At 36.9% G+C, this 24727-nt stretch overlaps 1 protein-coding gene across 1 annotated transcript in view; it reads left to right on the top strand.

Annotated features, from left to right (window-relative positions):
* Positions 1–3061, top strand: part of PRDM5 (PR/SET domain 5) — a gene marked incomplete at its 5' end in the record, with an annotated part of 82163 nt that extends 79102 nt beyond the window's left edge. The window contains one exon of the mRNA XM_080344311.1: positions 2854–3061. Coding sequence (XP_080200437.1) covers positions 2854–3018 — 165 coding nt within the window. The 3' untranslated portion in view covers positions 3019–3061. The remainder of the gene's footprint in view (positions 1–2853) is intronic.
* Positions 3062–24727: the final 21666 nt, after the last annotated feature.

The following is a 24727-nucleotide window of genomic DNA, read 5'->3' as shown; positions in this document are numbered from 1 at the left end:
TAGTACGATCAGTATTTACAAACAGTAATTGCTTCCAGTGCCAAAGAACTGAAGAAAGAAAAGTTTTGGCTGTTGAAAGAAAATGTATATTTTATGGCCTCAAGAAAAGGCATCACTTGACATTGCACCTCTCCCCACCAAATGTAGACTAATACACACCAATTTTTTTAGACTGCATTTCTGCTTAACATAGAATTTTCTTTCAGAGTCAAAAATTAAAGCCATGTCTTCTCTTCCTCTCTCACGCTCCACTCTCTCAGGCATATGTTACAGACATTACAGTACAGGCTTGTGCTAATGTGAAAGTAATCCGTGTACTGTATTCGGTAAAGGTGCTACAGTTTATTTATGTGGCTGTTTCTGAGTCTTATCAGCCAACAACAGCATTTTCAGAACTTACTGTTAATAGTTCAAAGCTCTCACATCTCACTGATAGTAGTGGAAATTGAATACTGCCATTTTAAGGTGAAAATTCTAGTATATATCACATAGGAAAGTGAAAATAACTGATATACGGAAATACAAAGTGCTTTTTCTCCTAATATATTAGATTTTTGTCCTCTGAAGACCAACCTGTTTTTTACTGGAAGGCCAATTGAACTTCATTTGCCTCAGAGACAACAGATTATTCTTTGGGGGCAGAAAGGTCAGGTACTGCTTGTCCTGGTTTCTTTCCAGTAAAGTATTTCCCTCCACCCTGCCTTTAGCTGACCCTGCACTTACTTCCAAATGTCAGTCTTTTCCATCCTCCCTATTTGAGCAAAACTTTGATCATTTTGAAGAGGTTCATTAGAGTTCAAGTGCACATTAGCAAGCATGGCTGTAAATCTATAAAATGTCAGTCTTGCTTATAAAATTTAAACATGAAGCAAACTCTCTCTCAAAAGAAATAAAACAACTTTTATGCATAAGCACAGCACAAGATGTATCATATCTTCAGGTAATGATTCTCTGCATTCCACGTTATTTTTGAAGACATTGGGTGGCAGAACATACTAGAGCCTTAACAGAACTGCAGGCTACATTCTACTGGTTGTTACATGAGCATTATAGATGAAAATAATGCACTTTAGGACTGTGTTATAAGCTGTTCACTTTAAAAATAGAGGTGTGTGCAAGATGCACAGAACACAGACTTATCTTGTGTATGTGTGTATCCTTGATTGGCTTCCTGACTTCAAAGAAATGTGTTTACAAGTATATGTTACTTTAAACATGTTGAGACTTGTGAGCAATCATGATGTTTATGATTAGATAAATATCATGAGATCACTTTGTGTGTTCTGTGGAAGAGGAATAGAAAATGGTATTTGGCAAAAGCAATATTAAGATCTGACCAGTGGATGTTGTAAGTGACATTCACTGTTGCATAACAAAAGGGTGACTGTTGCTTGGGTCTGAAAGAGGTGATTATAGATTTAGGGAAAAAAGTTGAAGTGTTACAGCTGCTGTATAAAATTCCTCAGTATTACATCATGTCATAAATTCAGAAGTGTTCCATTGCAACAGCACATACAGTGTTCTTGTCTGGGCATAAATTATTTTGGGTACAAAACTTGCCTCTGGCAGTTGCCCTTTTTATGGTCATTGTATGGTTTTGCCTTAGGTGGCATAAAATACATATACTGCAGGTCAAGATTATCTACTTAGATAGTCAGCTCTGTTCATCTGTCTTGAGTTCAAAAGGAGTCAGTAATCATTCAGCATTTTCATTACTAGGTTGATAGAAATATGAATTTAAAGCTTCCTTTTGCTAAAGAGGGATTGTGCTCAGTTCCCTGAGTTTCCGCTGCATGGAAGACATTTTTGTCTGGAATGAACCTGGAATTGTTAGATTGAAAGCCTTCATTCTTATTTAATTCTATGACTCTTGTGCCTATTGTATTTGTCAAATCAGGAGCATGCTTTTTTTTTCCAGGGATATTCACGTATGTAATACATACCTCTATGGAAGTTGAATGTGACAGTATAATGGCATGATTTCAGTTGACTGCATGTCTTACCTACAGATTCTTAACTCTTCATTCTAATTTCTCTTGACTGAACTTATTCTTAACCTTACATTTTTACTTCAGTGCAGGAATTTTTATAAGCAGTAATGGTTTTAGCATGGCGAAGTCCCTCATCCCTTTATCGATTTATTCAAGTGGCAGAATGAACTGGATTGCTTGGAGCCCAGTGGAGGAAGGGAAATAGCGTGCCAGACAACATAGCAAAGGAATTGCACCTTCATTTGCAAGATGTCTTCTGTTTTCCCAGCCAGGCAGAGGAACAATGAGGTTTCTTCTGTAACAATTATTAACCTTTCTTGCGGTCTTCAGAGCCTCTTTTTTTCTTACTCCTCTCTCCTTGTAAATGAGCAATTTGAATTTATGTTTTTAGGAACCCACAGATGTCATGCTAGAGGCCAGGAAGGAAATATTTCATTTGAGGTTAAATTGACAGAGGCCTGTGATGCTTTGTCATAATTTTTGCTGCATCCCAGATAGAATAACAGTTTTTGAAAAAGATCATAATGTCACTGGGACACCTCAGTATGTTGATATTTTGAAGATTAGGTTATTTTCCCTCTCTGTCTGTCTGTCTATCTATCTATCTATCTATCATCTATTTTTTTTTGTTAATTTATTTTTTTTACTGTGTTACCACTTTTGGTGTATGGCATTGAAAGATACCAGAAAGAGTAATAATCTTTAAGTTGCTCTCTAAAGGAGTTATTCCTCCAAAGACAAACTCATTAATAGGTGTTGCAGGTATGTGTGTCTGTGGTCTCGGGGATGTAGCATACAGAGCATTATAGATGCTTGAATTTTTAAGGCTTCATTAGTCTTTGTCTTTTCTTCACTGCCTTAGGTTTGTGATCTGTCCTTCAGCCTGAAGAAGATGCTAATCCGACACAAGCTGACTCACAACCCCAATCGACCGATGGCAGAATGTCAGCTTTGCCACAAGAAGTTTACAAGAAACGACTACCTCAAAGTGCACATGGAAAATGTCCATGGTGAAACCGACAGCTAAGGAGGGTGTGGGTGAGAAGAGTGGATCTCACCTTCCAAAGTGCTCTATCTGTACCTATACAAACTCCAGACTTCTCATCTGACTAGTAAGCACAGTCAGGAGAAAAAAAAACTGCAATGTGTTCACACGGTAATATTCCCCCTGTCCCTTCTGTGTCCCCCCCCCCTTTTTTTTTAAATATATGTATACTGGCAAGATAAAAACCAAAGAAGAAAATTCACCTGAAGTTGAAGATAAAAGAACTTTGGGAAAATTTTGTAGTCATTAAAAATAAATAAATAAAAGGAAAGAAAAAAAAAATCATTTAAACAACCTTCACCTTCTCAGTTACAGCCTTAGAAACTTAAGTACTGGTGGCGTTATGTGAAAATCCCTGGACATTTGGTACTGAACCCTCGGATGTCTGCAACTGTATTTCTGTATCTAAGCTTCAAAATTCCATTAAATTTCTTTGAAACCATGCAGAACTTTTCATTGTGATTGGCTGCTGATTGCATCAAGGAGTATTTAATTCGGACCTTAATTCTACATTTAGTTGTAATGTCGTTTTGTCTCATTTTATTTAGAACTTTATTTATTAGTAGATGAAATTTGTATTTACTTTATTTATTAGTAGATGAAATTCGTGGACTTGAATTGGTTGAGATGCTAAAATGTATGGGTACAGAAACTGGAAATTTGTCACGTGAAGTATTTCTGTATGAGTCTTGAGGATATATTTCTTTAGGTTATATGAAACCATGCACAAGTGAAAACTTCGAGCAATTTAGTTTAAGTAGTGTATTCATACTCATTGTGACTGGCAAGGCAAGTGGAGAGACATCTTAATAGAGTGGCTTGAGCAGCTACAGTTGCCTTATTAACATATATTTGATTTCCTGGTGAACAGTTGGTTCCTAGAGTGTTTTTTCCTGCTTAATCAGATGCCCTGGATTACTCCATTTAACTACCTCTGTTTTCTTAATCCTGTTCTAATGAGTGCTGGGAAAAATACTGGTTTATAACTAAATAACAACCAAAGTCTTCCAGGTATCAGATTGAGTTGTATACTGCAGTGAAACTCTTGAAAGGATTTCCCACAGACCCTCTTGTACCACAGCTATAACAGACAACCAAGAAATGTTTATCTACAAGGACATTAACTGTAAATTCAGAGGATGATTGCATGTGGAATTCCTGAGTTATCAGCAGTTAGTATGAAGGCTCTGTCATTAGTAAACTGTTCATATTCGTTTTGGACCCACCAATGTTTTGTAAACTGAACTTGCATTGGGACATCTTTCTCCTAGTTTTCATGGGAAAAGAATTCATCTTCCTTTTGAACTGCAATGGGGATGATAATGCTGAAATGAACAGCATAATTCTTTACCTCATGATAGAGTCTCTACTCAAATCTGTTTATCACATGGTAGATTTTCTAAGCAGAAAGCAAAAAAGAAATAGCAACAGTACTATTTCTAGCAATAGAAATAGCTAGAAGTAGAAAATGTTGATATATCTACTGATTAACACTTCCTTCCCTCCTAATAGTTTGGATCCCATTCTTCTGCATGGACGTCTGTATGTTACATGTTCAGTTTTGAGACCCAGTACTGGATCCCAATAGTCATCATTTCTAAAGTCATAACTTTTCTCCAAAAAATAAGCAGAAGACACTGTGTTTCTCTCAGAACTGAAGAAGGCCTGCCATTGGGGTAATTCTAATTACAGGGTCTATATCAGAGTGACTTAGTTTTTTTCCTAGGAAGCCTCCTGTTTTGTTATGACACAGCTGATCCTCAACCTCCTTTCTTTTCATTTGGAAGCCTATAATACTCCATGACAAAGATATAACAATTTTACAGGTGTCCTTCCCATTTACAAGGAAGTTGTAAACTCAAGTTTACAGGTTCCCTTTCTAAATGAAACCAGGTGACTTGCTGGTGGCAATTCTAACAAAGTTGATCAGGGACAAGCAGGAACTGTCACTGTTTTCAACATGATAGAAAAGTGCGAAGTGATGTCTTCCTGTTTATTTCAAGGGTCCTCAGCTTGACTTACATATGATAGGCTTGAATAAGAACCACTTGCAAGGTTTCTGCAGGCAAAGGAAAGGGGCAACCTTCCGCTGTATCTGCAGATTTGAACTTGGAGTCCAGTATCTCCTAGGTTGATCTGAATTGGAGAGAGAGTAAAGCATAGTAAGGCAATAGAAATATGATCTGCACAGCAGTTACACTGATGTAAATTCATTTGAAAAGGATCCTGGAGAAGACCTGCATATGGACAACCCAATTTCATATAATGTTGTTCTGAAATGTATTGGTTCAGTGTGGAAACAAGTGACTTAGGTGTTACACTGGTGTATGATGGAAAAATGTATCACTGTATGTATATTTTGTGTAATTTTCTGTTATAACCTCTATGCCCTTTTAAATTTTAATTAGATACAGAACTTGTTTTCCTATATTTTTAGAAGTTTTTCACAGCATTAGTTTTGAATACAAACTGTGCGGTTGATGATTCATGAATTATAATTATTCAGTGACACTTGATTATTTTATAGCATTCAGTTCACGTGTTGAAATGCACATGCTTCATTGTTCCTAAATTGTGTAGGATTCCTGCAGATTTTGAAGGAGAAGTGTAATTATGAGTATTTCACTTGTTCGTGGCACTTGCCAATGTGTAAAAGCATACTAATTCTCCTTCATGCCCTCTTTGGTACCTGAGAGGTATGTGAAACTCAGAATCTTTGCCAGTTTCATACAAATAATTTTTTCATATAAATCACATATATTGAAAATACAAGTAGGCATTATAAGTTTGAGTAAAGAATACTTCCTCTCCTTATTTGGAGAGATTTGTTAAAGCTAGTGTCAAACTAGTGTATTTCTAGGTCCAGAGCACTTTAACTTATTGCTACTGTTATTATAAAAAGTAATATAGTTAAACTAATCAGGTAGCAAAATCAATCAGTACTGTATAGTGAGATGCATGATGATGTTTTAACTATATGTTCTTAGTTATCTGCAAGGAGAATTAGGTTGATGACTTTTTTTGACATGTCTGGGGTGGGAGGACATTGCAAAGGTGACTTTATTTTTTGTGTGTTTGCCTTTTTGACAAAAAAATCGAGAATTTAGTTACAGAAAAAATGAGCTTATATCTTTTTATAGTTTTTTTTTTTGCTTTATATTTTCCCTTCTTCCATTTCACCAATGGAAATTAAGGCACAGAGAACAGCAGAAGGAAAAGAACTCAAAGAAACCCCCACAAAAACCAAAACCACACCACAAAAAAAAAAAAAAATTAAAAAAAATTAAAAAGTGAGGATTTTATTTAAAAAAAAGAATTATTTGTTTTGGGGAAAAAAAAAGAGGATAAGTTATTATATTTTATATGTTTTCATAGGGTTTTTGCCAGAGATCTTTGCTGCAAAGTTGTGTTACATGTTCAGGATTAATAACTGTATGTGAGAAAAAATGCTAGTTTCTGGAAGTTGGTATGTGAAAAGGAAAATGTACTTTTTTTTAATTGTTGCTGGATAAATTACAATGTACATATTAAGATTAATCATAATGTATGTAATCAATAGCAGCAGTCACCTAACTGAAGCTTTGATCTTGCTAATGTCTTCAGTAGAACAAGGGATAGACAAGAGTCAATGTGTGAGTGAAAGACATTCATGGGAAGCAGAAGTAGGTACAGGAGGTTAGATTCCAGCTTCCAGTGATGACTCTTTGGTTGTGTCCTCCAGGAACTTTCCCTTTGGGCTCAAGCAGATACAGATCTGCCTGAGCTCCAACAGAGCCAGCGCCTGGCTCGACAGCTGCAGGTGTTTCAATGGCAAGAGCTGCCCTCTTATTTCCATGAGATGCTTGAATTTTACACGGTCAGAGGTAATATGAACTAGGTTACTGAATTCATGGTGGTGAACTGTATAATTGAGTTTATATGCAGACTTACCGTTATACATCATATTCTTATTTGGTCTTATCTTTCTGAAACAAAAACAACCCCAAGAAAACTTCTTCTTTGAGTAGAAAAATAAATTGATGGTCCTCTACTTGGTATCACCTTTGGAAAAGAGAGAGAACATTCCCTTCAGCTGATTTTGAGAAATGGGAAATTGAAACCTGTTGATTTTAAAGGTAGCTGTTGATTTTTTTTTTCTTTTTGCCTGTGTCTAGTATGACAAAATGGCAAAATTCATCATTAGTCAAAATACTGACTTTTCTGTGATAAGTTGTGTCATGCAGAATGGCATGAAAAGCTAGTGTTCTTCCTGAAATGTGTAGTCACTGCAGTTTTAGAAGGCTGTGATTTTCTTCTCCCCCTTACATTGTATAATTTTCTGCAAATCATAACATCATAGCATTCAATTTATTCTCTGTTTTTTCCATTAGAGTTAACTCCTCCAGGAAAGAATTCCATCTCTGATGTTAGGAATAGCAAACTCACTTGTTCCTTTTGCTTTCCATTCTGATCAAATGTAAGGCCAAAAGCTGATACAAATAATTAATACAATAGCATTAGCAAGCACAAAGGACATTTAGAATTCTGTTTTGTCTGTATGGTTGTGAAGGATTAGATGCATCCTTCAGTTTACACTAGCAAGTCCTAATTAGAAATCAGAAAAAGGAAAAAATAGTGCGAATTAACAGGGGTGCTGGGCATTTTATATCATATTTGAATGAACAGATATGGTGTAGTCAAAGCAATTTGAGTTATTTTGTGATGTTTTCATAAGAACATGTTTCTGTCTGGTTTTTTTGAATCAGAACTCTTAATGCTCTGCATTTGTGTCAATAGGTACCAGTGCTGTTATTCTTCAAAGATCTCTGGCTATAGCTTAACTTACAAGAGTTATTGACACTTCATAAAAATAATTTTTTGGGGGGCTGATGCCATAACTTGCAGTTATGTATATTGATCTCAAGGTCTGAAGAAATTATATCAAAGAACTGTTACGGTGAGGGTTGTTTACGAGCGCTAGCCTCACTATCTCAAGCTCTATTTAAACAAACAGAAAAACCTACCGTAAACCAACCATCCTGTTTACTCTGCCTCACTTCTTTCTTCTCACCAATAGTTTCAGAACGTGAACAAGTTTTAGGGATGAAATCCTTTCCAACCAAGGAAGAATGTTCTGATCTGCTGAGAAGACAAATGTTTCTTTCTAGTAGTTTGAGAAAAGTAAATGAACTGTCTCAATCTGAAACTGGAAATTATTAATTTACTTCTACTCTTTTGAGTTAAAAATGGGGAGAAATGTCTCTTGCTGTTGCTATCTGCTCTGTCAGCTTATAAAGTTGCTGTGCCATTGAACACACATGCCAGTGGAGGATTTCAGCTCTATGTAGTTGAAATCCAGTAGTCCAGCCTGGAGTTCAAATACTGGTTTATAAGACATGGCTTCTTTGCAAGGGTAATTGGAGACCCATTGGTCTGTTGTGTTTGGTTTAAATATTGTTCACGAATGCACCTTAACCTGTTAGCTGTGTTGTCAGCCACTCCTGGCAATTTCCCCTTAAAAGAGATAGCGTAACAGTCCCTCTAAAGCATCACTTTTAGAGGAGAAGCAGCCCAATGTGCTTTGGTGTGTCAATGTATGACCAGGTGATACCAAAACATTTTAAGTTCAGTTAGGTAAATACTTGTTGCACAAAAATATAGAGATTCCCTTCGCAGTGAAAGTTTAACTCTGCCTGTTGTTTTTTTAAAAATGTAATTTCCTTTACCAAAAAATAAAGAATACTCAAGTAATTTCTGAGAAAACAGAAGTGTGTAGACTCTTCTACATTCATTTATGCACTTACCTAGGAGAGAGGGCTCAAGTGTGTCCCAAACAGGTAGAAAGCTTTGAAATGCATACCTGTCCAAGACAGAAGGAATGCAAATACCATCTTCTGCTGGCCAAAGGTGACCAGTAATGCTGCGCATAGGTGTCATTCTCCTGAATATGTTATGATCTTTTGGCTATGTAATCTTGCTAATGGGTTATCAGGAAGCCAGTGCTGGTTTTCAGGCTACTGCTAGCTCAGCATATGATAGCAGTTACAGCTGCAAAGCTGTATTCTTGAACACATTTGAGTTCTGACAGTTTATTTTTGTCTCTTGTACAGAATTGTGGCACATCAGGTTGGAGTAATTTAAGGATGTGCGGTAACATCTGAAAAGATTTCAGCTGTTTCCTTGACCTGAAAAATTATCAGTTGAAAGTTTCAACCTGGGACTACCAGTCTTTATTTAATAGGGTTTTTTGGTTTGTTTGTTTGTTTATTTTTTGTCTATTTTATCTCCCATTCCCTTGTAAGTTGGTACTGGATCTGTAATATTCTGTGAACAGGGCAGACAGGATACTGGTAAACTCAGTGTTTGCAAAGCATTTGCTGATATGCTGCATTGCTTTCACTGAGCCCTCATTGTTGTGTTCAAGTAGCATGTATCTTTGAGTTTGCTAACCTCAGCTTTGTCTCATGTTACAACAGGAGTGTGATCAGAGGCTGTGCATGACACATAAACTGTCATCACCCTCCAGTGACAAAAGAAAATGGGACAAACAACCACTTATGTCACAAGTGGAAGAGAGACTTGGTGATCCATTTGTCTCCATGGATGCCAGCTGAGGTAGGCAAGAAAATATTCTTGGATCTCCATCACTGCATGTGTCCTGGGCCTCATCACCTCAGAAAAATCTAAATAGCAAGATGCAGGAACCAAACCAAAGCTACTTAGTGTTTCACTTATCGGTAGAAATGTGCACAGGGGTATGTTTTGATGCCCCCTTTGAAAGTGGTGGCAAATGCTGTGTAGGTTAAACAAACAAACAAAACCCTTTGAGTGTGTGGCCAGAGTGGGCAAGAAGGATGTTATTGAGAAGCATGTTAATTTAAAAGTGGAAATTTCATGACTTCTATTGAAATTTTGTTTAAAGCAGTCATTCTGCACTGACCATGATCAGTTGCAACCAGAGTCAACTGAGTCTTGAGAGGATTTTCACCGCTCTTAGTCTTCGTGTGTCCTGAGTGGAATGGGATTTTGTTAAGTCAATTAAACAGTATATCTTAGAAATGTACATGAGATGCATTGCACATATATACTGAAACTGTTTAATTCAAGTAAATAATGGAGATGTCTACCACTTCTCTGCTATTAACTACTGCAATCTCAGGTAAGATGTTTCTGAAGGAAGGAAACAAAACCTCATGATGTTAGTCTGTCACACCATGAGTTTCTTCCAACAACTAACCCAAAGAAAACTTGAAGATGGCATTATTCTTCAATTTAATAACAAGAAAAGTAGTAGGTTTTTTAAATAGTATGATTTCATGAGCATTTCAGACAGATACACATACACATAAACTGTTATATAGGTCAGATATATAAAAGACAATATAGCCTGAAAAGATCACAGTATGTAGAGCTCTGAAGCCTGGTTCTGTGTGTCCTCCTGGAAATGAGCGGAATGTAAGTCAATTTCGGAATTTGGTTGCCTTAAGGATTTTCTTAATAGAATGTCGAGGTAAGCAGGAACTTGGTTCTGTACATACACAAGCATGGATGGAAAACAGTTCCTCTTTGAGTCAACAGAGTCATTTGAGTGCAAGTGAGAACAGAGCTGAAATCTTTGTTTAAAAATGAAACCAATTGCTATGAACACATTTTAATAGAGCTTCTGAGACCTTTTCACTTTCTGGAACAAGTATGAGGCCCATGATAGAAGGTGTCTGAGGAACTCCAAAGCATGTAGGTATTATATTCCAGATCTGCTTGATGACTATCTGCCACTTGGACAAACTGCTAGATCTCTCTGTTTTCCTTTCTCTGTCATCACTGCTTTCTTCCTGATTACCCTCTGAGCTCTTCAAGACAGAATATCTCTCTTCTGTTTATATAGCCACTTGCACTTGCCTTTGCTTAGTTATGATGCTGAATGTAGTACTAATAATAAGAGCATTGCTTGATAATTGCTGACAGGGTAGTAGGACATTGTGGGAAACCATTGTTTGAGGACTGTGAATTTAATGTGGCCACAAAAAATCAGGAAATATCCTAGTTCTAATTTGCTATTTCTTTTGTTTAAAATAAAAAAAAAAAAAAAAGAGAACAACAATCTGACAAAGTTGTAGCCTTTTATTAATATGCTGGTTCTATGTAACATTAATTTCCTATAAGACATACACATCTTGTATCATGAGCAACTACATGGTTAGGTATGGTGTTTCAGTTGTTGAGCAATACAGTTAATTAACTTAAGGAGCTATACTTCAAATATTATTGGTCATATCTTCATACCCTTTAGCTATAAAATCCCTGAAGTCATGAAAGTGACCCTCAGCATCAGGTAGATCTTACAAGTAGCAAACTGTGAATAACTGGTTCAAAATTTTCTCCTTCCATTTGCTAAACAGCAAAACAAACATGTTGTTTGATGAATAATAATTGAAGAGAGGCCATTTTCACTTCTGTTTTTCTTTGTTTTCAAAGAAAGGGACAATTATTAATAATAAAAGTTGTTTGGAGTTTGTGGGTTTTGGTGTTGATTAATAATAAACATTGTTTGGGGTTTGTGGGTTTTGGTGTTGTGGTGGGTTTTTTTGTTATCTTTCTGCAAGGGAAAGACTGTAAGACCTTAAATCCACAAGTTCATTTCCAGTTTAACAGCTGTTCAAACAAAACTGGGAGGAAAGAGCTACAACAGGTAATGTTGCTGCTGGATTAGAGACCTTCATTGCAGCATTATCGAGATTAACTCTTTGGTACTAATAGTGTGGTCATCTTCTACCACTGTCACACTTCACACTTTAAAAAAATGGTTTAACAAACTTTACCTGCCAAATTCAATGTAGATCATAAATTCACTTTACTAGTCAAGAAGCATCAAGATTGTTCCATGATATGGAATCTTTTTTCTAGATACTTTGTCTTTTTTTTTTTTTTTTTGCATATGTGTATTCTGATATTGTTAACATAGGTCATTTATACTGTAATAAAACTCAGAAGGATTCTTCTCTACTTCATTCTGTACATCTGTATGTAATTTTTTTTCAGCCTTATAGTAGGTCGACTGGGGATTGAGTCTGCTGAGGTGAAATAATAAAAGCTGTTTGGGCAGGGATGAAAAAACCTGTGATTACAGATCATGCTTTTGCTTTTTCTTCCTTTTAGTCTGTCACTTAGAACTGAATTATAAAAAAAAATTGACTAATAAAACCGTGGTTGAAAATATCTAATCAAATTCAATCTGGCAAATGGTAGAGGAGGGTGAATTATTCAGGCAAAACTACACTAATCTTTACAAAAAGACCAGGTACACTTTTTGTGTGTTTGTTTATTGGAGTTCACTGTTTCTAACCAAGGCTACTTGCTGCCTTTCCTTCTAGTTTTCGGCAGTTTAGTTTACGACAACTAAATCATGTCAAATGGCACTGATAGCTTATGTAGAGGACATTTTCTGCTGGTTTACATCAAGGAAAAGGTTGCTGGATTACTCGGTTATTCTGAGTAAAGGGTGCCAAGGCCTGAGCTTTCCTATCCTTTCTTGAGATCTGAGCAGCCTTGAGTCATGTAATAACACTTTCTGTTAAATCTCTTCCTATACTTTTGTTTTAAAACTTGCTTGGTGTGTCTGAGAGAAAATCCTGTGGTTATTTTTAGTGATCTGGCCTAAGAGTCTTTCTCAAAGGGGTGCAATGGAAAGTTTCTTCTGCCTCTTCTGCCTTGAAGGAAGTTGTCAGGAAGCCAAACAGGTGAGGTTATTCCATTCTAAGCTATCTCCTCATGCAGGTCCAAAATATTTGTGTGGGATGATAGGGCTAGACTTAGCCCTTCAGTATAGAGAACGAGTATAAGATCAACAAGCCCTTTGTTAGAGCTACATATGAGGCCAATTGTACTGACCTGCAAAACAAAGCTGCTATAAATTCTTTTGTCAGCTCCTTTACAGTGCAGCAAAGATGGCTGGAAAGCAGTGATTTATTCTCCTTCCTTTGATAATTTTCATCAGCTTAGCAAATACAGTAAGACAGCTAAGGTTTGAATATGGCCTTAGAATTCAAATCAGGATTGAAGTGGAAAAAAACTGTGAAAGTAATGATTTGGACTTCTAAAAATCAGTCTGTGGAAAGCAGGCCTTCTATGCCACCATGAAACTCTGAACATCATTCAGCTAATCAATGGAGAGATGGCAAAAGGGGCTGCCTTCAAGTATGCAGGTTTAATGGTTTCTTTTTAAACTTAAAAAATTAAGAACTCATCAGAAGGAAAATAAAAAGTGTGGGTTTTCTCTAGTATAAATCAGCATGTTTGCTTTGTACCAAAATGGTACCTTTCTACTATTTATTTCAATGAAAATACGAATTATCTACCCTCTCAGCTAAGGCTGTCTAATTTTATTTTAAATTGAAAAGTCTAGCAAAGAATCATCTTAGATATCAGTCTACTAGCTATCAGTCATGTGATTGCTTGCTATGGATGACAAGAAGGGTTCTGTTTTCTGAGGCCTTTATTAGTATAACATCTTTATCTTTTAGGATTAGCTGATGGTTTGATTTCTTTATAAAAGATTAATAGCATAAGGTGATATTTTCCCACTCAAACATGTACATATTCATCCAGATTAAAATGCCATCAGTAAGCAGAAATAAAGCTCTTTGTCAGTAAAACTACTAGTTCCAGTCAAATGTTACAAGACATTTCCAGAAAAAGAAAATTAATAGAATGTGGAGTCCTTAGTCATGATTGTAAATTGTTACTTCTAAACATAGCACTAATTGTTACAGCAAGTTATTAGTAAGGTGAATAAATACATTAAACCCAAGAAAGCTTAAAATGTATGTTTTTCCTAGCAGACCTCTTTCATAGTTGCTGGTAACTTCTCTTGTGAATATAAAAGCCCGGTCAGTAGTTGGCTCTGCCATTGCAAGTTTCTTATAGTTAAATATGCTGTTTCTTAAATTAGAGTCCAGCAAAGTCTGCTCAGGATATGGGCTACTGTCTTGTCCATAAAGATGTGTTTCATTTTAGACGTATTTCATCTTTCCATTGATAAGAGGATAAATACTTAGATGTTTTGCTTCAAAATATATTTTCAGAAAGATGAAAACATGAAGGGATTTATAAGTCCAGAGATACATGTATGCTGTGTACTCAAAATGACTGTGGCATTTGCCTTTGCTTTTTCTAAAAGCAGATCCTGGCTGGATAAAGTGATTATTTTTACCATCTCTTTTTCCACTCCGTATGCCTCATGACATATTTTGAAAAGACCCGGACATAAAGAACAATATTTTCTAGAAACCAAGTAAAATAGATCACAGATGATTCCTTGGGTCTGTATTCAATTCCAGACTTACCTTAGGTGAATCCACAGCTGCTGTAGATTTTGGCAATATATAGTCTGAGAAAACTGAAATTGTTTTCTTGTTCTCATCTTATACTTCCTTAATTTTACTTTGAGAAGTTGATTTATACTGGTGTAAGAAAAAGAAATTACTATAGTCAGTACATATGCAAGTGAGCGTATGTTTATGCAGTACACTGTTTAGAATAGGCACAAGCAATATATTTAAGTTTAAAAGTTAACATATGTATGCTTGCATGCACATACACAGATCAAAATGTGTACACAGTAGGAGAGGAATGTTAGGAATATGACTTAAGTTTTACATGACTAAACAAGCCAGATCAGATCCACCTTTATATTTGGAAAGGATGGAAACCTGCTCTGCATTTTAGGCTGAGAACAGCCTGTCTCTGCTTTGTGTCTGTGAGGAAAAACTGAGAGTAGTAAGATGGCCTTTCATTGATAAAGTTCATTGTACAACCTGTTAATGAAACACAGGGAGTGTCTTCCATGTCCATAGGCTAACAGAAACATCCTTGTGTATGAATAGATGACTCCAAAGTGGGAGTTACACATCTAATTTATATTTGCCCCATGGCTTGGATTCCCAAAATGGCTATATTGGAGTCCTTACTCTAATGGAGAACAGTGAGAAGTGAAAACAAATTTTTAATCTTCTAGATATTGATTATGTTAGTAGAGAAGCTACAGCAGATAGATCTCTCGTGTATAATTGTGTCCTTGCCTGGACACCATGTAGAACAGGATTTAGAGCAGAGAATTGCTAATCAGGTAGGTGCTTACCTGCTTTGAAGTGAAGGGCTTAACATTTTTCTGACTTTATAAGGATTGCATGAGCCAACTTTCCTCTAGCAATTTGTTTTCTTATACTTTACATGTGTTTTACAAGATGGATCTTGGTATCTAATTTGGGACCGTGGGTGGTTCTGGATGAAAGAATGTCTGCTAGTAAGTCTATTTAGGGCTGTAATCCTGAATACTTTAATGTCTTTTGAAGATTGGTTTTAGGCTTCCAAATCAGTTTGGACAATTTTGTCCTGTCCTGTCAGCAAACAGCGTGAGATACTGTATGTGACAAGCCAAGCCCTCCAGTTGCAGCTCTATTGGAGTTGGGCTTGCTGTTGTACAGACTGATCATGTCACTGCCAAGCCGAGGATGCAGGCTTCCTCTGTGTGTTTTTAAAAGTCATTATATCATTGGCAGCAATTAATGACTTTCCAGCTGAAATCAGTGAACAGCTATGAATGACTAAATTGTGGTCATTTTGATTATCTGTGGAACCAAAGCAGACCAGTTTCAGAACAAATAAATAATTGTATGAACCTGGTTAATATGATTCATATTTTCAACATATGGCAAGGTTCTGTGTTTGAGTAAATACAATCAATTAATAAAATTTCCCCTAGTAAGTTGTCTAATTTTCCTTTGGAGATAAAACAAAACCAAAACAGCCCAATGACACAGACACATACCACCACCACCACCACCCCCAACAAACAACCAACAACAAAAACCCCAAACAAACAAAAATCAACAATAAAAAGCACTCCAAAACCACAAAAACTAAACCCACAAGTATTTCACAACACTAGTGTCTAGAACTTCTTTCTATCTGGTGTCAGTGTGTGTCATTTTACCTTCATCTGTTTACCTGTGCTTCTGCCCTCTTGTGGATTTTAAATATATCAAGTACTATAGTTTTATTTAATATTAACCAGACTGTAAGACTATGGGCCTTTGTAATGTTCTTATGACTAATTTGCATTTTCTAGGAAGAAATAAAAAAGGGAATGAATGTTCTAGGATCTGCTGCATTTCTTGTAAGTGCATTGTTTGACTAAAACAATTGTTCTGCCTACTCTCTGGTTTGGGAAGTTCTTTTGTTCTGTTTTTAAACCATATTTGTCAAAATAGCTGCCAGGTCTTTTACATGTTGTTCTCATTTCTTGTTGCTCTGCTGTCACACAATTGTTCTTCAAATTTGACTGTCTCAGGAAACCATGAATTGAAAGATAATGACAAGGCTTATGAAATACCACTGATTTATTCAAAGCTTTGAGAGTGTTTTCTAAAGTCATAAGATGAGCAGATCAGAGACTTCTACAGAATAACACTTTGCCAGTATTACCTATAATTCCCATCTAAAATATTGCTCTGTGTGCAAAGTAGTGAATTGCTGCAAAGCTGGAGGCCAGGTCTCACTCCTTATGCTGAAAACGTCCAGGAGGATTAACATATGTAAACTTGCAAGGCAGAAGGTAGTAAATAATGCATAAAAATGGAAATCCAGGCCCAGTTATTTAAAACATTAGGTATACATTCTGTGGTTTTCTGAGTCATTCAAATTATCTGTCACGTTTGTCGTGTTCCTGGGTTTTTTTGTTTGTTTGTTTGGGGTTTTTTTTGTTGTTTTTGTTTGTTTGTTTTTGTTTTGGTTTAGTTTTTTGTTTTTTTTAAGCCACTGTAGTTTTGAATTTTGCTACAGAACTAAGAAAGATGTGTATTATGTTCATAGTGTGCAACTGGGAACAGAAAAACTCAGTATTGTAAGACAGCCTCCCAGACAGTGGCATTGTGGCAACAAGTAACAGTCAACACAAAAATAATTTAATAGCCTCTTGGCTTATATCTTATAAAATGTAACAGTCAAAGGACAAGAAAGGAGAAATAAATAGCATGGGGTCAAAGTCAGGAATTAAAAAATAACTGTAAAAGTTAATTCTTGGATAGAAATTTGAAGAAGGTTGTTAGCTTCCTAGAAGGAGATGGTGTTCTAGCATCAGGGATCATTCTGGAGGAGCAGTCTCAAAGTCTTTATAGCTAAATGGAGATAAAGACTAGCACAGCAGCCAATGATACTAGAAAACTGGTTCTGGCAAGAGCTGGCGTCAATTGCACTGTTTTATTGGGAATCTGTTCTCTTCTGGATGCACACAGAAACTGGCCTACTGGAAAAATTCAACGATTTCTGGTAGAAAGCATGAAAATTTGGGCAAAAAGCCATAGTAGAGGTGTCCCTAAGCTGTCGTGAGGTGTGAGGGGATGAGCACAGGGGTGGTTTTGTGTGCACTTTGCTTGTGGGCAGCAGCACCTGCCCCTGGGTAGGACCAGGCTCACACTGTCCAAGGTACTGATGACACCTGAGAGGCAGGACAATCTCTGCACCATGAAGGGAGGCCTGCCTTCTGGAACCAGGAAAGCTCCAGATAAAGAACAGATCTCTCAGAGCTAAGCTTTGTTCTGTTCTGCCCAACAGCATGGGATGAGTAACTGTCAGAGCCTATTTTACTGACAGTGTTGATAGTGTGATAACCTCTCTGCAGACATGGTACCTAGCCAACACAAAAGCATAGCTATCTGCGTTTTGACTTGCATGTCCCGTGTCCCATTATCTTAACCTTATTCCTCTGTGTTTACGTTTCTCTAGTTTCCTTCATGTTGAGAATAATTTTTCTGTTTATTTTTGAGAAAGTAGTAAAAATATTCAAAGCATGAAAATTCATTTCCTGTTGGAAACTGAGCTTTTATTGTGCAGTTTTGCTGTCTCATGTAGACATGGTTCCTAATCTCTGTGATTGCTCAGATCAAAACTGCTATGTTGTTTTTTGGTTTGTGCTTTTTTTTTTTTTTTTTTTTTTTTTTCCTATGGCATCTATGATTATTTTCAACCCTGCAGTACAACAGCAGAGACTTAGAGGTCTCTTTGTTGAAGGTGGAGGTAGTAGCTGGCTGTTGCAAGTAGTGAAGCAACAGATAGAAACTGAGGAAGACAGAGGCATTAGAGTAAGCTTATGCTATTTCTTTAGCAGAGATCATACAGACCACAACTCCTAGATGCAGGAAGATGCTGTTATCACTCTGTGACATGTATGGAAATGGAAGTCAAATGTAATTAGTTGTATTTGATATTATTTGTATTTGACATAGCAGATCATTTACATCTCTCAAAACTATAAACTCAGTTTTGACTGATAAGGCTGGTGGTTGTTGTTTCTGTACTCTTGTTTCTTCACTGTCTAGCACCAGAATTCTGAGTTGAAGGACCACAAAGCTTATCAGAAGGCTCTGTTTCTATAAAAGCACTTGAAGGTTGAGAAGGGACGTTTTATTAGGAGGAATTTATTCATCCCAGCTAGTAATGGAGCAGTGGCTCTCCCAGTGGGAAGCTTTAAATACCTGACAAATGCTGCTAGTGGGAATGTGTGATGTGGAATATTCAGTTTCCTAAAAGGTCATATCATTTTTCCTTCTTCTCCCCTGCATTATTTCATTGACAAAGGAATATAAAATAAAACTTTTCAGGAGAAGAAGAGTATTTGATCATTTAGCTCTCTCAAAAGGACTCTGATTCAATCTTGAAGACAATGTTCCAGAGATATGGGGAAACTATGGGTGTTTTAATGTTCAGCCTGGACTGTCAATCACTTCTTCTAACCGAAGGGTAAGCAAAGAAAGTGTATTAAAATGTAGTTCCTTTGAAAGAAAAATAATACTTTTCAATTGAGATTGTATATATTGAGAATAAAAATATGCAAATTTAGGGGCACTTACCCAATTGTACTATGAACAAATGCCACCCTTGCAAAATTATTCATGGATGGTCCAATAATTATGAGAGACTTCTAATTATCCACTGTAAAATTTTCATGATTGTGAACTTGGAAGTCAATGCAATGAAAAAGCCAGATGATCATTGAAGTATAAATATTTGCTGATTGCTTCAGAAGGACAGCAAGTGTGGAAGGGCAAGCAGAATTCCCATATAAGTGCAATAGTGTCCTTCACAGCACCTTCTGAAATGAATCTTGTGGTTCTATGGAGATGGATTCTAAAAATGCATGGATTCTGGAGGCTGAAAATGAAAATTTCAGATATTTTATCTTTTCCAGCTAGGAGAGAGAAAAGTGTACTTTAAAAGAACAAAATTTAGATTCTCAAAATGGCACAATTTCTGAGTAGAAGTTATCAGAAAGATGACAGGTATCACAAGACAAATGAACACTCTGATGGCAGTCAAGGCTAGAATGATCATTGAATCATAGAATGTCCTGAGTTGGAAGGGGCCCACAAGGATCACTGAGTCCATCTCCTGTCCCTGCAATGAAAATGGAATGAGAAAATGAAATGATGTTATTTAATTACTTTTTTTTTAAAGCACATTCATCTCTACACATGAAAACACCCACATAAATGTTGAATAGTGTTTTGATGATTAGCCTTTTATTACAGTTATAACCATAAGTTTGTGTATTACCATACACTGTCCTGCTGTGCTGCTCTCTAGTATATGTATGGGATTTTTAATTCACTATCTAGCACATACATGTATGTGTCGCTAAGTCTCCAAGAAAACTTTTAAATGCATATTGGACTTCCATGAAAGTCTGTAGGACTCAAATGATTTTTAAAATTTTTTTTTTTTTTTTTTTTTTTAGAAAATAACAAAGAGGCATTCAAACACCATCTTAAATAGGAAAGTAAGAATGTGCGAAAGTGAAACTTAAGGCTGTTTTTGCCATCCTTGTTCTTGTTAGGTAACAGTTTACTTTGTAAATTCCTTGGGCATTTAAGCAGTACTTAGTCTGAATTAGTGATAAAAACTTTTCCACGCAGTTTAGTACCAACAACAAATTCCCTTATTCTGCCAACAATTCTACTAAATCTTTCAGTCACCTCTCTTTACATCTTTATTTTCAGCACATTTAGGTAATCTGTAGGGTTTTAAGTTGTTCTAGCTTGGGTCCATTGTGAGGCATTAATATAGCTTTGACAAGGTACATGGTGTGGAACGTTTTGTCTGTAACACCAATAAAAACAGATGGAGGAGCAGAGCCATGTATGACGTAAGGCATGCAAAAATGTGGATCTTGCCAATTAATCATGGCACACTGCTGACAAATAAGTGACAGTAATTGATGCAGGCCCTTTGAGAGGCAATCTGGAACTACTGCAACCTGGGAAAGCTCATTCATTTCTTTTCTTTTGCTAAGTTAGTGCTGAATAACAGCCCTTCTTAATTGCTGCCCAGTGTTGCTTTATAAGGTATCAATGTCAGTGACAAGCCAGGAAGTAAAAGAGTGTAGCAGTTAGAACTGTCTGGTGAATTCTTCTCTGCATTCATTTTCTGTAGAATATTCATGCTTTCTATTCGGTATATTGGCCACCAAAGAGCTGATGCATGTGCATATAAAGTACATTTGAATATCTAAATGTGTTCTGTTAGGTTTTCTGCTTGAGAGACTAATTATTTAAAAGTTTTCACTATTTTTATTGATCTTATACTCTTAGGCTGTAACATCAGGATTTCTCAGATGCCCAGCAAATTCCAGCAATAAAATGTGTGCACTCTGACTAGATCTAGCTTGCACTCTGTGCTTTCTTTAGGTGAACTTGTTTGACTCAGAATAAAGCCAGAAAGTCTTATGGCTGTAAGAAAATGTCTAACTGTTTTAATAGGCTGTATGCCAGACCAAGGCAACATATATTCAAACCACTGTCTGCATCTAAGGTCCCCTTGCAGAGCATTCGTTTGTTGTTGTTGTTTTTTTTGACAGCAAGGAGAGGAATCAAGGCTCACTCCAGCATATTAGAACAAAGAGATACTTTTGAATTTTCTCTCCAGTAGGCTGTGGCTACTTCCATCACATTGAGCAAAATTTCCTTCCAAAGCAACAATAGCCTGCCTTGGTTATTACTGGAGTGAGGCCAAGATGTTTCACTTCAGTGCAATAATATTTTTACAGCAAAAGAGCTGCTGAATTGAATGGGGCCTGCTAGGACTATCATATTTGCTGGCAGGGCCACCTCTTACCCAATCATGATTTAGATCTGCTGCCGTTTCTCTGTAGTTATCAGGCAGGAGTAGATAGCATTCGAGTCCCTGCTACTCCTGAATAAGCTCAGATAGGTTCCTTTTTGCTTTTTAACCTATTTTCTGCTGCAGCAGAGCACAAGTCCCCGGCTCTGAGAAAAGAAGGAGGTGGCCAAGACCCAAGAGTCATAAGTAGCCATGTGGGAAGATGGGAGAGCAGAGGAAGAAAGTGTGTTGAAGATTTGCGACACCATTGCTCTAGTTGTTTCATTAAACATAAGGGCAGCCAGTCAGGCGGTAACACTGGATGAAGGAACTAGCATAATGACAGACCACCACGGTCCTTAGGAAAGAGTAAGTTGCGAGCAGATTTAATCTAAGATTCTGCTGGCACTTGGAAAGAAGGAATAATTGTTCCCATTTTATGGATGTGGGAAATGAAACACAAGGCAGCTAATTGCCCTGTTTGCTGATAATACAAACATTAGTGTCTTCCCTTGAGTAAAACAGAAGCTGCAGAAACTTATGACCTTCATGAACCAAGCTGGTTACATCTGATTTGCCCAGCCTCTGTGGTGATTCAGCAGCAGAAGAGAATGGAGGTCTAGGTATAGATCCAATGAGGGGAAAAGAGGAAAGCTGCTAATGAACTGTGTGTTTCCTTACACTAAAATCCCTTGCAGTGACACTGGTACTTTGGATCTTCCCAGATAAGCACTGCAGTTCCTCTGCAGCCACAAATGACTGATGTGAAGAGCTGGAGAGAACCGGAAATGTTGCACAGAGCTGTGAAATGTGGATGTAGTCACCCACATGTGAAGTGACCTGGGAAGAGACATAGCTTCTACATTGTCAGAGGGGCTGCACCTCCCTTCAGTCTAATTCTCCAGAGCACCACAGCACATTAGAGGGTAATGTTTATTTCAAACAGGTGAAACGGATGGCAGTGTAAAGAAAATCTTCAGTGAAATCTTACTTGTTTACAAGGAAGGTACAAAACTCTGTTTTTCTAAACACAGAACAATAATAATAATAACAATAATGTAAAAACACACAAACATTAAAACAAAATGTATCTTTGGTCGGTATAAAATGCTCTATTTTAGTGAAAGCTTTCTTTTAGGTATATGCATGTGGTTCTTGCTCTGACTTCCCGACTGGCTTTGGGGTTTTTTTGTCTGGACTGTTTTGCCTTCTCATTTCAGATGTAGATACATAGTTCTGCACAAAAAATACCCTGTGAACCACCTCCACCTGGGTAGCTCAGGTCTTGAGGTGATCTTGTGCGCAGTTTTGCTTCGAATGAAAACAATATATTGTTTAATCTATTAGACTCTCTAAAACAGCTTTAATGGCTTTATCAAACTATTTTAAGTGAAAGGACAGTGTAATTAGAGCCCATCTTCATGAAGTTTAATCCAGTCTGCCACTGAATCTTTTTGACCCCACATTTTTCATTTGATTTAGTAGAAGATGTACAATAACAGAATGTCTTCTCCTTGCATCCCAGGTTATTTGCACCATCTGCTACTGTTATTGTGTTACCTGCACAAAATTGCTGATTTTATTGAAACATCTTTCCCTCTTTAGTACCAAAGAGACCTCGAGTTTTTACATGGTTGTGCCTGGAGAGAGAACAACTGCAATTCACTATTTCTGTGGGGCATTTCGGAATTTATGTACTTTTGGTAAAAGTAAGTACATCTTCGTGTGTACATGGTGAAGGACCCTTAGTTAAGTGTAGGCTACAAGCAAAAAGGCTATGGAAAAGCAATATTTATGGAACCCTAGGTAGATTTCCATAGCATTTCTATGTAAGTTTATGAGAGAATATCTCGAAGACTAGAAATAGACTAAATGAGACTCAGAAGGAACTCATCTTTTCATTTAAGTTGAGGTGTTTTTGCATGTGAAATTAAGGGAACTGGAATTTTGCAAAATACTGGAATATTGCAAAAGTCCTGGCAAATGCCAGCAGCATTTCACTAGAAGATTTTATCCTCATGTTCTCAATTCCACTGAACCTTTTCTCTATTTTAGTAGAATCCATAGAGTAGATTAGGTATGATACGAAATCTGTTTCCCAGGAGCTTTTCCCCCTCTTTTCCCATTTCCCTTCAGATTATTGTTGCTGTTACACATGTCAACTTCCCAACCCTTCCTTTCCTGGCTGTCCTTCTCTGTGTTTAGATCTTTCTCCAAGAAATCTGGAAAGATGCACTCATCTATTTTCCTTCCAAGCAGAAGAACAAAAGCACAAAATGAGTGGTGTATTCCCTGCTGATTTCACAACTTGAACCAATATTTTTTGCAGTGTTTTTGCAGCCTTCCTCCAGAGGCACCTGCCAGATCTTGATCCCCCCTCAAACTCTCGCTGCTGTGGCTATGCACTTCTGTGGATTACTAGGATAAGATGTGACCTAGGAAAATGTGACTGCAAGTGGTAAAAGGAGGAATGTTTTTCTGCAGAGAAAAGTTAACACTTCCTTTGCATCTGAGTTTGTTATAACAGAAGTTATTTTGCAGAGTTCAAGGTCTGTAGAAAACAATGTTCTGGTATCTTTGACACACCTTATAGTGTATTTGCAGCTTTGATGCAATGTAGCTGTCCCTATTTCTTGCATGCTATAGCTATATTCCTGAACTGCTCAAGTACTGTTCTTTTTTAAAATACATTTTTCTAATGGTTTCAGAGCTGCATGAACAGAGGCAGTCAGCATTGTTAGGTTCATTCAGAAGAGCACTTGAGACTGGCTGCTTGTGCTTATGTGTCCAACCAGTGACTGAGAATACAGATATTGAGATACTTTCTTACTACATTTTTAGTTGTCTAATATTTATTTATTTCTAAAAGAAGCAACCGACTTTATAACAAGATAAATTTTTCACAAGCTGCCGCTCATTCTAAAGAAATCTCTGATCTGGGAAGTTTAAGAATATCAAGGGAGGACTGTTAATAAACGTTTTGGACCTGAATGCCAAAAAAACGAGTTCAGATCATTGTTTACATGCTTGATCTTCACAGGAATTTAACACTTTTGAAAACAGTGGACAACAGAAGAAATAGTTGCAGAGTTTCTTGATTGACTGCTGAAAATGGAAAATGTTACTCTGAGAATTACAGGTTTATTTGACGTGTGTACTGAAGTCTTCTACTTCTCAGTTACAGCCAGGGATGCTATTTTGCTTTGTACTGTTTTGCACCTACTTAGTTATTCTTAACTAGTGAGCTTACAGTTTAGATCTATATTTAAGAAAAAGAAAAAAAAAACCTGTTTCTAGTTTGTGGTTGAAAAGTAAGGAATTAAATAATGATTTGGTGTGGCCATGCTCTATAGTCTGTGGCAAAGCTAGAATTTGAAACTGTATTCTGAGTCAGCTACTAGGTCCAACTCCTCAGCTGGAAAGAGTTTCAGCTGTACAAAACCTTTTTCCGCATTGAGTACTTTGAATGTCACCTAACAAACCAAGTTCTCTTCTTGTTTTGACATGAACAACCGAGATTTCCTCTTTGGCTGCAGACCTCATTAACTATGTGGCTTTTTTA

The sequence above is a fragment of the Nesoenas mayeri genome (assembly GCF_963082525.1).
Source record: "Nesoenas mayeri genome assembly, chromosome: 4".
NCBI classification, from domain to species: Eukaryota; Metazoa; Chordata; class Aves; order Columbiformes; family Columbidae; genus Nesoenas; species Nesoenas mayeri.
The sequence above is the reverse complement of the archived record's forward strand: the minus strand, read 5'-3'. Positions and strand labels throughout refer to the sequence as shown.